General features: G+C 38.6%; 1 protein-coding gene across 1 annotated transcript in view; it reads left to right on the forward strand.

Moving 5' to 3' along the window:
* Positions 1–14,638, forward strand: part of LOC140150098 (xanthine dehydrogenase/oxidase-like) — a 60,017-nt gene that overhangs the window by 31,581 nt on the left and 13,798 nt on the right. Inside the window, exons 19-29 of the mRNA XM_072172103.1 lie at positions 620–740; positions 2,256–2,375; positions 3,699–3,923; positions 4,112–4,585; positions 4,767–4,979; positions 5,423–5,641; positions 6,731–6,861; positions 9,306–9,483; positions 10,790–10,981; positions 11,794–11,945; positions 13,827–13,912. Coding sequence (XP_072028204.1) covers positions 620–740; positions 2,256–2,375; positions 3,699–3,923; positions 4,112–4,585; positions 4,767–4,979; positions 5,423–5,641; positions 6,731–6,861; positions 9,306–9,483; positions 10,790–10,981; positions 11,794–11,945; positions 13,827–13,912 — 2,111 coding nt within the window. The remainder of the gene's footprint in view (positions 1–619; positions 741–2,255; positions 2,376–3,698; positions 3,924–4,111; positions 4,586–4,766; positions 4,980–5,422; positions 5,642–6,730; positions 6,862–9,305; positions 9,484–10,789; positions 10,982–11,793; positions 11,946–13,826; positions 13,913–14,638) is intronic.

Consider the following 14,638-nt stretch of genomic DNA (forward strand, 5'->3'; position numbering starts at 1 on the left):
AACCAAATTTGACTCACAGGGTGCAAGTACAGAGTGGTTAAAAAATTCAAAACCCACTTTTGATGCAATTTTACCTTAGGGAGTGTTCATAAATACTTTGGTGGGGGTTGGAAAATATAGCCAATCAAGAATATTTTTTGTCTTAAAAAGGGGGATAAAAAATGGCAGTAATTTTTTTGCTTTACCTCAGTTGTTCGGCTCAAAATTAAAATTAAATGGGACATATCGGACAGTATTTAGGCTAACATTTTATGGAAAGGAAATACTAATCTTATTTTTTATGGAAATGTTACTATATGTCTTTAACCTCCTGGACACTATAACTGGTCATTTCAATTGCCAATTATGACTAGGCTTTAAACTATTTATGGTCAAACTTGCATTTGCAGATGATCTTATTAATACCCTCCTTGATTGGTTCAAAATTGGACACAATATTCATTTTGGTCAATCGGCAGGTACTTCTCAAGGGGTTAAGAACATTATCGTAACCACAGGTTGTTATTTTCGCGACCTCATACTGATCCATAAAATTTGCAAAAATAAAACCACTGCGAAAATTTCAGCTCATACAGTACCCAGCACAGAAAACCTGTCACTTATTGAATTAATTTTACAGGTCTACCAGTCTGGAGGCAGCCAAAGAGGTAGAAGGATTTGTGACATATGTTAGTGCTGAGGATGTTACTGGTGTTAACGAGTCTAGTGTTGATGATAATGAAATCTTGGTTACCAAAGAGGTATGAGTATATCATGAATTGAGCGTGACTTATGTCTAGTCGAAAGGGTCGCTAGTCCGAAGGTTCTCTAGTCCGAAGGGTGGTGGTGGTGGTGGTGGTGGGTGGGTGGGTGGGTGGTGGTGGTGGTGGTGGTGGTGGTGATGGAGGAAGTGTATGCGATGGTGTTGTTTGTTGTTGGTGTTCATGTAGATGATATCGATGGAGAAAGTGGATTTTTGGTGTTGTTGTTGACATTGATGATGATGATGATGATAATGATAGTGAAATCTTGGTGATTAAATAGGTATGTGAATGAAGGTGGTAGTTAGTGATTGTTGATATTGATGATGGTGATAATAGTGATGACAGTTATGTAGAAATGGTGATGATGTGCTGGAGATAAGTGTATCAAATAAGACTTCTGGGCCAAAAGCCTGTGAAAAAAAATCACTGCTTGCCCACTGTTACCAAAGTCAGCAAATGAACCAAATGCTGCCTTTGATGATGACAGTGATGTAATCCTAACCACTATGCTGGCATATTAGTCTTAGTCATGAAGTGTCACGGATAAGTGAACCAATGTGACACTACAAGCTAAGATGATAACCAGATAACACTGGTCAATGCTGGTGGTGATGATTTGGTGGTGATGATTATGATGGTGATGGTAATGGTGATGGTGGTGTGGTGGTGGTGGTGATGATAGTGGTCCACCATACTATTATGATGACCATGATGATGTCAGTGATGATAACAATGATGCCGATGATGGTGGTACATCACTACCATGATGATGATGATGATTATTATCTTCATGATGATGACAATGATGGTGATGATAATATGATTTTGATGATAATAACAATGATGCCGATGATGGTGATACATCGCCACCACAATGATGATGTGATGATGATGTTGATTATCATGATAAAGTTGATCGAATTCAATGAGGATGACAATGATGGTGATGATATGATTTTGATGATGATGATGACAGTGATGATAGCAATGGTGCCGATGATGGTGGTACGTCACCACCACGATGATGATGATGATTATCATGATGGTGATACATCGCCACCACAATGATGATGATGATTATCATGATGTTGATTATCATGATAAAGTTGATCGAATTCAATGAGGATGACAATGATAGTGATGATAATATGATTTTGAAGATGATGACAGTGATGATAGCAATGGTACCGATGATGGAGGTACATCACCACCACGATGATGATAATGATTATCATGATGATGATGGCGATGAGGATGACAATGATGGTGATGATGATATGATTTTGATGATGGTGGTACATCACCACCACGATGATGATGAAGGCAATGAGGATAACAATGATGGTGATGATTATATGATAACAATGATGCCGATGATGGTGGTACATCATGGTGATGATGATGAAGACATGAGAATGACAATGATGGTGATGATATTATGATTTTGATGATGATGATGGCCATGATGATGAAGATAATGGTGATGATATCATACATACTATTTGCTGACAGGTGTACTCTACCGGGGCAATCATCGGTGGTATTGTTGGCACATCTCCAGAGGCTGCACATAAGGCTGCCAAGCTGGTCCATGTGTCATATGAGGAGTTACCAGTAATCACCACAATTGAGGTTAGTTTGCACATCTCATGATGTGAACAGTGGGAATGTTGGTGGCATTGATATAGTGCAAAACTCCCCAATTATATGATGTGATCATAATTATTAATTATTTCACTCAAGGAGTGCATCTAGATGGGGGTGGCAATACAGCCCATGGTAAAAAAGGTCCACTTTTGAAAAATGTACCAAAGAAGGTTTTTATTATAAAGAAATTTTTAGGGGTTTAAAGCCATAATGTACGATTTCCTTCAATGATTTTAAATTTGTTATTCAATACTCAAAATGCTGAAATAATACTAAACTGCTCCAAAAAAGAAACTTACCAGGTAAGAAATTTGTCTGTCAAATTCAAACGACAAATTGTGTTACACTAAATGGGATATGAGTGGAAGCAGTGTTAATTGACGCGAATTTTTACACCTCATTTGTTGCAAACGGATGAGTATTTTTGAAGTTATGCTTATTTAACCGAACCTATCCACTGGAATGAAAGTTGCACTCATACCACTTGAGATGGTTGGCAGTATACAGGTGTAATCAGTGCTCTCCTCTTCTTCTTTGCATGACTAACTTTCCTATTGCTTCTTGTGAGGATGAAGAATGATCAAAGTTTATTGTGTGAATTCATTGGGGCGGACCTGCAACTTTCAAATTTGATAGTAGGCTTGTTCAAATGAGCATAACTTCAAAAGTTTTGATCTGTTTGCGACAAATGAGGTGTCAAACTCCGCGTAAATGTACACCGCTTCCACTCATATGCTATTCAGTATAATACGATTTGTCGTTTGAACTTTCTGTCCACTTTGAGCTAAAATAACAAGGTAAAGTGAAAGAAACCCTACTGGTTATTTTGGCTGTTTGACATGCAGTTCTATAGGAGGACATAAAGTTATAATTCAAGAATTATGGCTTTATGTCGAACAACAAATTTGGCTGATTCCATTTAGGTGCAAGTTGGGAGATGTGTAAACATTACAAAAATGCCAAAAAATCAGGTTTGAAAAAAATTAACCAATTTAATATAATAAAATCATACATTGTGGCTTAAGTCCATTTTTTGGCATGTAAGCAAATTTATTTGGGGAAAAGGTCCACTTTCTTGAGGTGAAACAAAAGGTAGTGAATATTCATTGGCACACCACTGTATTTCCATGTGATGCATATGAATGTGCTAATATTTGACCGTATATCTCAAGTGCGCTGGTTCGATCCCCATCCAGTTCTGTTATTTTTTGCTCTCACAATTTATTATAAGCCTGTTCACCTGAGCTCCATTTTTTGTTCACCAAAGTGTCTGAAAAAAATTAAGCATCACTTTTTATCCAAATCCAGGAAGCCATTGAAAAAGAGGCTTTCCATCCTCAGCCTTTTGAAACCTTGGAGAAGGGAGACATAGACAAAGGTTTCGTTGAATCATCCGTCATTCTAGAAGGGACTATATGTACAGCAGCACAAGAGCACTTTTACATGGAGCCTACTACATGTATAGCCATCCCATCAGGAGAAGCTGGTGAGATGGAGATAGCAGCTGGCTTCCAAGAGCATCATCCAGCTCAGGTAGGTTTTTTTTTTTTTAAACAATGCATTTATAGGCTACATTTTTACATGGAGCCTACTACATGTATAGTCATCCCATCAGGAGAAGCTGGCGAGATGGAGATAGCAGCTGGCTTTCAAGAGCATCATCCAGCTCAGGTAGGTTTTTTTTTTAACAATGCATTTATAGGCTACATTTTTACATGGAGCCTACTACATGTATAGTCATCCCATCAGGAGAAGCTGGTGAGATGGAGATAGCAGCTGGCTTCCAAGAGCATCATCCAGCTCAGGTAGGTTTTAAACAATGCATTTATAGGCTACATTTTTACATGGAGCCTACTACATGTATAGTCATCCCATCAGGAGAAGCTGGTGAGATGGAGATAGCAGCTGGCTTCCAAGAGCATCATCCAGCCCAGGTAGGGTTTTTAAACAATGCATTTATAGGCTACATTTTACATGGAGCCTACTACATGTATAGCCATCCCATCAGGAGAAGCTGGCGAGATGGAGATAGCAGCTGGCTTTCAAGAGCATCATCCAGCTCAGGTAGGTTTTTTAAACAATGCATTTATAGGCTACATTTTTACATGGAGCCTACTACATGTATAGCCATCCCATCAGGAGAAGCTGGCGAGATGGAGATAGCAGCTGGCTTTCAAGAGCATCATCCAGCTCAGGTAGGTTTTTTTTTTAAACAATGCATTTATAGGCTACATTTTTACATGGAGCCTACTACATGTATAGCCATCCCATCAGGAGAAGCTGGTGAGATGGAGATAGCAGCTGGCTTCCAAGAGCATCATCCAGCCCAGGTAGGGTTTTAAACAATGCATTTATAGGCTACATTTTTACATGGAGCCTACTACATGTATAGCCATCCCATCAGGAGAAGCTGGTGAGATGGAGATAGCAGCTGGCTTCCAAGAGCATCATCCAGCTCAGGTAGGTTTTAAACAATGCATTTATAGGCTACATTTTTACATGGAGCCTACTACATGTATAGCCATCCCATCAGGAGAAGCTGGCGAGATGGAGATAGCAGCTGGCTTCCAAGAGCATCATCCAGCTCAGGTAGGTTTTAAACAATGCATTTATAGGCTACACTTTTACATGGAGCCTACTACATGTATAGCCATACCATCAGGAGAAGCTGGTGAGATGGAGATAGCAGCTGGCTTCCAAGAGCATCATCCAGCCCAGGTAGGGTTTTAAACAATGCATTTATAGGCTACATTTTTACACGGAGCCTACTACATGTATAGCCATCCCATCAGGAGAAGCTGGCGAGATGGAGATAGCAGCTGGCTTCCAAGAGCATCATCCAGCTCAGGTAGGTTTTTTTTAAAACAATGCATTTATAGGCTACATTTTTACATGGAGCCTACTACATGTATAGCCATCCCATCAGGAGAAGCTGGTGAGATGGAGATAGCAGCTGGCTTTCAAGAGCATCATCCAGCTCAGGTAGGTGTTTTTTAAAACAATGCATTTATAGGCTACATTTTTACATGGAGCCTACTACATGTATAGCCATCCCATCAGGAGAAGCTGGTGAGATGGAGATAGCAGCTGGCTTCCAAGAGCATCATCCAGCTCAGGTAGGTGTTTTTTTAAAACAATGCATTTATAGGCTACATTTTTACATGGAGCCTACTACATGTATAGCCATCCCATCAGGAGAAGCTGGTGAGATGGAGATAGCAGCTGGCTTCCAAGAGCATCATCCAGCTCAGGTAGGTTTTAAATGATAAATGCTGGCCAAACACAAATGATAACTGTGATATATTGGGATCAATATACACCCATCCCTACAACTTAAGTGACTATAGACCACTTGACATCAATGTTTATCAACAAAGGCGAGGGATTGGTCTTTCGATATGCTCGAACGAACCGCTTCACTGTTCAATGACTTTCTTGTACTATATGAAATGTGGTTGGAGATTTAAAATACACATGCCCTGAGCAAACTACGATGCGCACGCACACTGCAGGGCAAAGAACAATGGAAAGTGCCATAATGCGTGCGCATACTGCCGGGCAATGACGTCACATGTCAAGTGGTCTATACAGACCAGATATTGGCCAAGACGTTGCCCTTGACCTACTCCTCAGAATTGGACTCTATGCCACTGTAAAATTCAACAAATACTGTATTCTTGACTAATTAACACCCGGGGATATCACATTAACCAAAGGAGAGGGGGAATTTAATTAAAGGTATTTTTGACAATGATAATTCCCATTTAAAACATTGCCAGTATCATCTGCCAATTAACTGTATGTAGTGCTCGCAAGCAAAAAGGAATTTCTACAAATATGGTAAATACAGTCAATTATGGATGCACATATACATATCATGAAAATGGCGATCACATGCTAAAAGATACAGGTACTCTATGGTATTTCCTGCAGTGACGCCAGGCATGATGGAACAGTTTCTTTCAAAAAAATGGCTGGGGTATTTACTTTTTGTTTGTAAAAAGAGAAGGCTTTACTAAGAGAGAATATGATATGGTTTCAAGTTCTAATTTTGAAGTTGCTCTTTGCTGGTCATTAACCAAAGGGTCAAGGATAAGTGAGGGGTGCGTCAATGAACTTAAAAAACGCAAAATAGCACGAGCGTACACAAAAGAGTTTCCGCATAATCACTGACAAGTTGAGCACTCTGTGTACTCTCAGACGAGCGATGTCGCCAGGTTCAAATGCTGTACCGCCGTCAGCTGAATTCAAGTACGCTTAGAGGGCTCAGGCATGGAACATTCCAATCTTTGTGTTTATTATCAATCTATGAACCTATGGCAAATACTTGTGTTTTTCAGATGACTGTGGCCAAGGCATTAGGGGTGGATGCTAACAAAATCAATGTGAAATCCAAGCGTGCTGGGGGAAGTTTTGGAGGGAAAGCTGACCAGTGTAACTATGTAGCCGTCTGCGCTTTGGCAGCACAAAAGTAAGTTATTTAAGTTGTTATCAGTGGCAGCCCAAGGGTTGGCATGGGGGGCAAATTTCCCCAGTCAGAACTCTTTCCCCCAGTTTTCCCCCAGTAAAAACAAAAAAAAAAAAAAATTTCCACTTCTTGTGGCAATTTTGAGCAAAATTTGTTGATTTTGTTAAGGGATCCAAAATGAGCGTTTATTGCGTTTCGACAGTATTTTTTGTGGGACATGAGAGCACCTCAGACCTATCGAATTGCATTCTGAATACGAAGCATGTCTTTCTGATATCAAATAATTTTCATTTTTTTAAAATCACAATATAATACAAATTTTATGACAAATTATAAAAATTTGATATTTTTTCAAATTTTGATATATAACAGTCCTCGAAGTAAATTATATAAATCTAATGATATATTCTTAAAGTGTATGTAGCAGGGAGGAAAAGCCGACGGTCAATTGAAAATTTTGACCTTTCATCTTCAATACGAAAGGTCAAAATTTTCAATTGATCGTCGGCTTTTCATCCCACCTACATACACTTTAGGTATAAATCATCAGATTTATAAAGTTTACTTCAATTACTGTTAAATATCAAAATATCAATTTTTAATGATTTGCCATAAAATGTGTATTAAATTGCGAATTTCAAAAATCAAAATTATTTGATATCAGAATGACATTCTTCATATTCAGAATGCAATTCGATATGTCTGATGTGCTCTAATGTCCCAAAATAAATACTGTCCAAACGCTCATACCCCAGCCCTTAAGGGATGTCTTTAAAACACAACTGCCGATTGGCCACAGGTACCATGGCAGAACCAGGTTAGCCGCTTGGCATTGTTCCAAATAATAGAAACCAGGTGCAACCGCTGGTTCCGTCAAGACACCTGTGGTCGACTGGTGTATGGGTTTTGATGTCATCCCTAAAATTACAAAGTTGTTTTTGTACTTGTAATTCTTGTGAAGATAATGAACATTTCCATCTTTATAATGAACCATCTTACCACTGTATTAAGACGGTTTATTTAAAATTGCGGATTTTGACAAAACTACAGCACCTAAAATCTTGATTTTTGCAGGGTATCTTTGTTTATTTAAGTACATTACAATCATGTAAAAAACAGAATTTAAAAAAATATTGAGGGCATCCTCTTCAGCAAATGTTACAATATGGCTTTAAGGGGGTACTACACCCCTCGATAAATGTGTGTCTATTTTGCATTTTCTCAAAAACTAATAACACAGTGGTAACAAAAGTTATGTATATTATAGGGGCAAGGAATCCAATTACTACACTGGAATTTCAGTGACCCAAGACAAGCGGTTTGTTATTTATGATCAGAAATAAGGTACCGCTAGGATGTACCTTGTTTCCTATCATATATACTGAGTCACTGTGTAGTAATTGGATTCCTTGCCCCAATAATATACATAACGTTTGTTACCAGCGTGTAATTATTTTTTGAGAAAAATGCAAAAATAGTCACAAATTTACCACATGGGTGTAGTACCCCCTTAACCAAGTTGTTTTCTCTCTTAGAACTGGCAAGGCAGTTAGGATGGTCCTACCACGAGGCACCGATATACAGATCACAGGCAACAGAGAAGGTTCTATGTCAAAATACAAAGTGGGTTTTGATTGGTTACTCAGATAATTATATCATGCAATTAACCAATTGCTTTCTCTCTTAGAACTGGCAAGGCAGTTAGGATGGTCCTACCACGAGGCACCGATATACAGATCACAGGCAACAGAGAAGGTTCTATGGCAAAATACAAAGTGGGTTTTGATTGGTTACTCAGATAATTATATCATGCAATTAACCAATTGCTTTCTCTCTTAGAACTGGCAAGGCAGTTAGGATGGTCCTACCACGAGGCACCGATATACAGATCACAGGCAACAGAGAAGGTTCTATGTCAAAATACAAAGTGGGTTTTGATTGGTTACTCAGATAATTATATCATGCAATTAACCAATTGCTTTCTCTCTTAGAACTGGCAAGGCAGTTAGGATGGTCCTACCACGAGGCACCGATATACAGATCACAGGCAACAGAGAAGGTTCTATGTCAAAATACAAAGTGGGTTTTGATTGGTTACTCAGATAATTATATCATGCAATTAACCAATTGCTTTCTCTCTTAGAACTGGCAAGGCAGTTAGGATGGTCCTACCACGAGGCACCGATATACAGATCACAGGCAACAGAGAAGGTTCTATGTCAAAATACAAAGTGGGTTTTGATTGGTTACTCAGATAATTATATCATGCAATTAACCAATTGCTTTCTCTCTTAGAACTGGCAAGGCAGTTAGGATGGTCCTACCACGAGGCACTGATATACAGATCACAGGCAACAGAGAAGGTTCTATGGCAAAATACAAAGTGGGTTTTGATTGGTTACTCAGATAATTATATCATGCAATTAACCAATTGCTTTCTCTCTTAGAACTGGCAAGGCAGTTCGGATGGTCCTACCACGAGGCACCGATATACAGATCACAGGCAACAGAGAAGGTTCTATGTCAAAATACAAAGTGGGGTTTGACGACAAGACAGGAAAAATTAACTCACTGGATGTCACTGTGTACACTAATTGGGGATCACATCATGGCATTCATTTTGCTGTAAGTTTAAGGGGGGAGAATCTTTTGGGCAAAATGTATGTGGGCTGTCTTTAAAGGGAGTTTTGTCAAGAAATGAATATCACAGGAGGGAAAAATGAGTGCATCTTGGAGCTAAGATTCATATAGCATATAATTAGTTTAGGCTATAAGTTGTGAGCTTATTTAAAAAAAATATGGTGGGAATTTTGTGAAAATATGGTTTTTGAGGTGTGAAAATATGATTTTGTGTTTTTCAAAGTTGGCATGTTTGAATATGTTTAACTGGAATATTTCTCTAAATGTATCATTTCATTTATATTTGAAAACTGTTTAGAAGTGTGAACTGTGTGTGCTAATGGCAATATTCTGAAAGAATGAAAATCACATGTTCAAATTTTTTAATTTCCAAAATTAGGGTTGATTGGATGTGGAAAAACAAGCATTTATTTATAATGGCTGTTTGGAGAATTGTACACCAAAGGATTAAAAAATATATCTGGCTTCATTTTGGGGACATTTTAGTGAGGGGGCACTCAACTTTAGAAGTGAGGAGTATGTGCCTACCAGCATCAGGAGGTAGGAATGTTTCGGGTGGTCATTGGGTATAAAATTTTGAAAAAGGGGGGGGGAGCATTTGGTATAAGATTTAAAAAAAATGTTTTGTTCCAAATTTACGATACAAATATGCTGAAATAAGAGAATTAGGATTAAACTATGTTTTACTTATCAAAACAGGATAATATTTTTTTAATCACAAAGAATTAGTGCAGTTTTTCTGGAATTGGGAGTAGGAAGTTTCTTACTTATCATGTTTATAGGATTGTGATCTTCTGATCTTCCCATGTAGGCTCATAGCCAGGATTTTTTCGTGGGGGATTGCAGCTTTTCCAAATACAGACCTTTTCAAGAGAAATCTTCATTCTGGCCAGAAGCAGACATTTACATCCTGTAAAATTGCTTTTTGGAGCCTAATAAAATGTTAGCCAAATTTCACAGAAAATTCAGGATTCGGGTATATTAATCTTAAATTTGTGACATTTTTGGTCCAATTTTGTGATTTTTTACCATCAAAGCAGACCTTTTGGCGATTTGTAGGGGGGTGCATCACATCCTCGCACCCTCTGGCTACGGGCCTGTTCCATGCATACAGCCAGTGGCAAGTGGGCAGCCCCCCCCTGCGAGAAGTCTTACCCCCTGTGAGAGGTTTCTTTTGTCATTTTTAGCCCATTTTTGACCATTTTGCCCCCCCCCTCTGAAAAAGTTCTGGCTACGCCACTGCATACACCACCATTAGTACTTACCACCAACATTTCTTGAATCATTTCAGCTTGTTGCAAATATACTGTATGCTATTGATGGTGTTTACCTGATGGAAAACATGCGTGCTACTGTGAAGACTTGTGTTACCAATATCCCTACTGGCAAACCTATGCGCACATTTGGTTATTGTGAGGCTGCTTTCATTTTAGAATCTATAATGAATGATATTGCATCAAAGTGTGGCCTACCAGCAGTACAGGTGAGTTTGGGGTGATCCTAATTAACCCTATTGGCCTATAAGAACTATTTTGATTGGTTACAAATCAGGCTTTGTCTTGTGTTCAACCAATCAGAGATACGGTAAGAGATCAAAAAAGCTCAATTTTGATTGGTTACTCAGTTGATATAACATGGTGTATTAACCAATCAGGGACTCTATTAGAAAGTTAGTAGTGCCATGGGGTTAAAGGTCATATAATACCCTTGGGGTGTAAGGCGAAATAAGGCTTATCTAATGGAAAGTTCTGAGCAAGTTTTGGGAGAGATGGTATTTTCACATGAAGATTTCCTGGGATTTGCCATTATAACTATACCATTCATTTTTCTGTGGGAGAGCTCCAGGATCATACTTGTTAGTGGCGTAGTGTCATACAGGCATGGGGGGGTGGCATTCCCCCACCCTCAATCAATTTGAAAATCCAATAGGAAAATTGCAGAAAAATGGGGTGTGCCTCTAAGCCTGGTGCCCCCCAATCATGGTCAATACCCCAAATAGGATGGTTCATGTTACGCCCCAGGCCGACGCCACTGATACCAGTTCCCAAGAACACCTGGCATTGGTAACTGCTGCAACAGATTCCATTAGAATTTCGGTAGATGTCTCAAAACTTGTTCCCTAGAATCATCTGTTTGTGGGAAGTTGCCATATTGGATTGTGATGAATGGGGATTAAAATGGAGTTCCTCTTGAACTAAATCAGCAAACACCTGAAAATGAATGATTAGAAAAATTTATACGAAAAGTATTTCAGCAGCACATAATATCCCCACCCAACCCAATCATTTTCTACAGGTTCGTGAAATCAACATGCACAAGGCTGACATCCCTAAAACCTATTATGGTGTTCCCATTGAGGGTTATGATGTATTTAAGAGATGCTGGAAGGAATGTATGGAAAAGAGTGACTACCATAACAGACGAATGGAAGTGAATAACTATAACAGGTGATTTTCCTACTGTTAATAAATTCTGTTTTACAAGTCCAATAATTTTCTAATGTTTATGATTATAATTTACTGCATGCACCTCCTCTGGCAACACTCCCACATCCCCAGAGTTTCCCGGTTCCTTCATTATGGTTGATAACATTACACCCCCCCACCCGCTTTCTGATCCATATCCAGTTGTGCTTGTGTGTGCGTTCTGTTCTATATTCTTGTGTAACATGAATTTATCAAAGGTACAATTCAATATGGATTATAAGTCACGCAGTTTGGCAAATTGGTAACACTAAAAACTTTAATGGTCTACAACAGTCCGGTCTGACTGCCTGATCAGGAAGTACTGCCGAATCAGGCAGTATGTTGCCGAGTCAGGCAGTATGGTATCCCACAATGCAATGCTCTATTTCAAATAGAGCATCCTTTAATATACCGTTATTTCTTGGTTTAGAGTAAAGAAGTAGGTAAAATGTATAAAATTATCAATAAATGTACAATTAGTAGTAATTTTTCATCAATTTTAGTTTAAATAAAGTTAATTTGCATATTTAAATCAATTTTTAAAAAAACCGTTAGAAATTGTTTTATTATTTAAATTATTTTTCTCCCGGTGGAATTTTTTTTCGCCCGGTGAAAAATTTTCAACTTACATGTAGCTCATGTGTGTCAAAGTAAAGTTCCCCCGATCTTTTATAAAATCACCATGAACAATTTAGTCCTTAGTCTGTCGAATTCGGAAGGGTTGCCAAAGCCTGTGTTGCCTAACTCGGCAACATGCTGCCTGATTCGGCAGTACTTCCTGATCAGGCAGTCGGACCGGATTGTACAATGTTTCGGGAAAAGGTTTTTGCGATGTGAAGAATAGGGTTGTACGCACCACAATAAAACATCGATTTTTGTTTTTGTTTACGTGAAGGGGGTCAAATTAAGTTAACTAGTTTCAAAAGCGCTGAAAGCACCCTGCTGTCTAAACAAAGAGTAAACGGTCACAATACACTACAATAGAGCAGGCCCGTATGCAGGGGGCGGGGGTGCGACCGCACCTCCCCAAATTTGCAAAAGTATACAAAAGTCCCAAATTTAGAGAATTTGCGAGCGCAGCGAGCCAAAAAATCAGGTTTTTTACGCATTTTTGGTCAAAAAAGGTCCAAATTTGGGGAAGAAAGTCCACTTTTCACAAAATCGCCCCCCCCCCCTTGGGAAAAAAGTCCACTTTTTCAAAATCAGCACCCCCAAAAAAAAAAATCCTGCGTGCGGGCCTGCAATAGAGGTTGTGCATATGACATATCATACCGTAATTAATATGGCAGACTACTCAAATGCATTCAACAAAAGCATGCTTGCAATCTACTGCGACAGTTGGTCTCGCACACATAACAAAATGCACTACTATCAAATAGGTTGATGACAACATTTGATTGAATGGACTACCATGCACGATGATTACGTTGAAGGCCACTGGTTCAAATCCTTTGTTTGGAACCAATCGATAAAAGCATGCAGGGCCTCTATGCAATCATCTGTCTGAGAATCACAGCCTGTTTTGTTATATTTCAGGTTTAAATTATGGAAAGCTTAAAATGCACTTATACTTTGATCAGCTCATAATAGGCGGGACTCATAACATTGTGGATTGATATAGAATGGCATATACACAGCTGGGCGCAGTACCTCGCGAACTGCGCTTTGCGTATTGCGTGAAGATGTGTGCTTTTGTGAATTTACGCTTGCGTAAGTTGGAACTTTATTGACTCATGCAGTAACAAAAACCGAATAATTCCCGCCTATCAAGAGCTGATCATAGTATAGATGGATTATTCAATGAGAGAAATAAATATTAAATTTGCTAATTATCATAGTGTTTAATTTTCATTTCTTACTTAGCAAAAACAAATGGATCAAGCGTGGCATAGCAGTAGTGCCTGTGAAATTCAACATTGGTGGTTATCCAGGTTTTCTGCATCAGGCAAGTAAAGAGTTTGCAATCAAAGACTCTGTTAGCTCACATAATATTATATGCTACATGATCTCAAGAAATTTAGGTAAAATGATTCCCCTAATTAATGTTGAGTCCTGTTATTTTGTTCATGTGTGCTTGAACCCTCGTCTTACCAATGGGAAAGTTGTACCTCTGTAACGTTTTCTCCTTCAGTGGTGCACTAAATGATGATATGAGTTCATTGTAAGTTCATCCGTACTAGCAGGAACAATTTTGATGTTGAAAAATGATTACAACTGGTATTAATGCCTATTTTGAAAGGAAAAACAATCTTGCTAAGGACGGTTCCTGAGAGCTCACCCCCCACCCAACACAAAAAAAGAATAAATACAATTTTGATGAATTTTTAAGTGATTTTGAACAAAATTCAGACTCATTTTAATACGTCTAATGCACGAGCCCCGAAGGGGGAGTGCATTAAACGTATCAACATCAGTGCAAGTGCATTATTTTGTCTAATTTCTCTCCCAGCAAGTTATATGCATTTATTAACCTGTTTCATACACAAGAAGAAGAAAACCCATGATTTTTGCTGTTTTTCTAACATGTTGGAAAATAGAACCAAATATAAATGCATCAACCTGCCCAAAAAAATGAATCAATCCTACTTGATGCAAACGTGTGCGAAAGCTGCGCATAGTACATGGAGTGCACATCATACAAAATCAATGCACTGCGTGTAGTTTTCTAACCGCTT

The sequence above is a fragment of the Amphiura filiformis genome, chromosome 4, assembly GCF_039555335.1.
Source record: "Amphiura filiformis chromosome 4, Afil_fr2py, whole genome shotgun sequence".
NCBI classification, from domain to species: Eukaryota; Metazoa; Echinodermata; class Ophiuroidea; order Amphilepidida; family Amphiuridae; genus Amphiura; species Amphiura filiformis.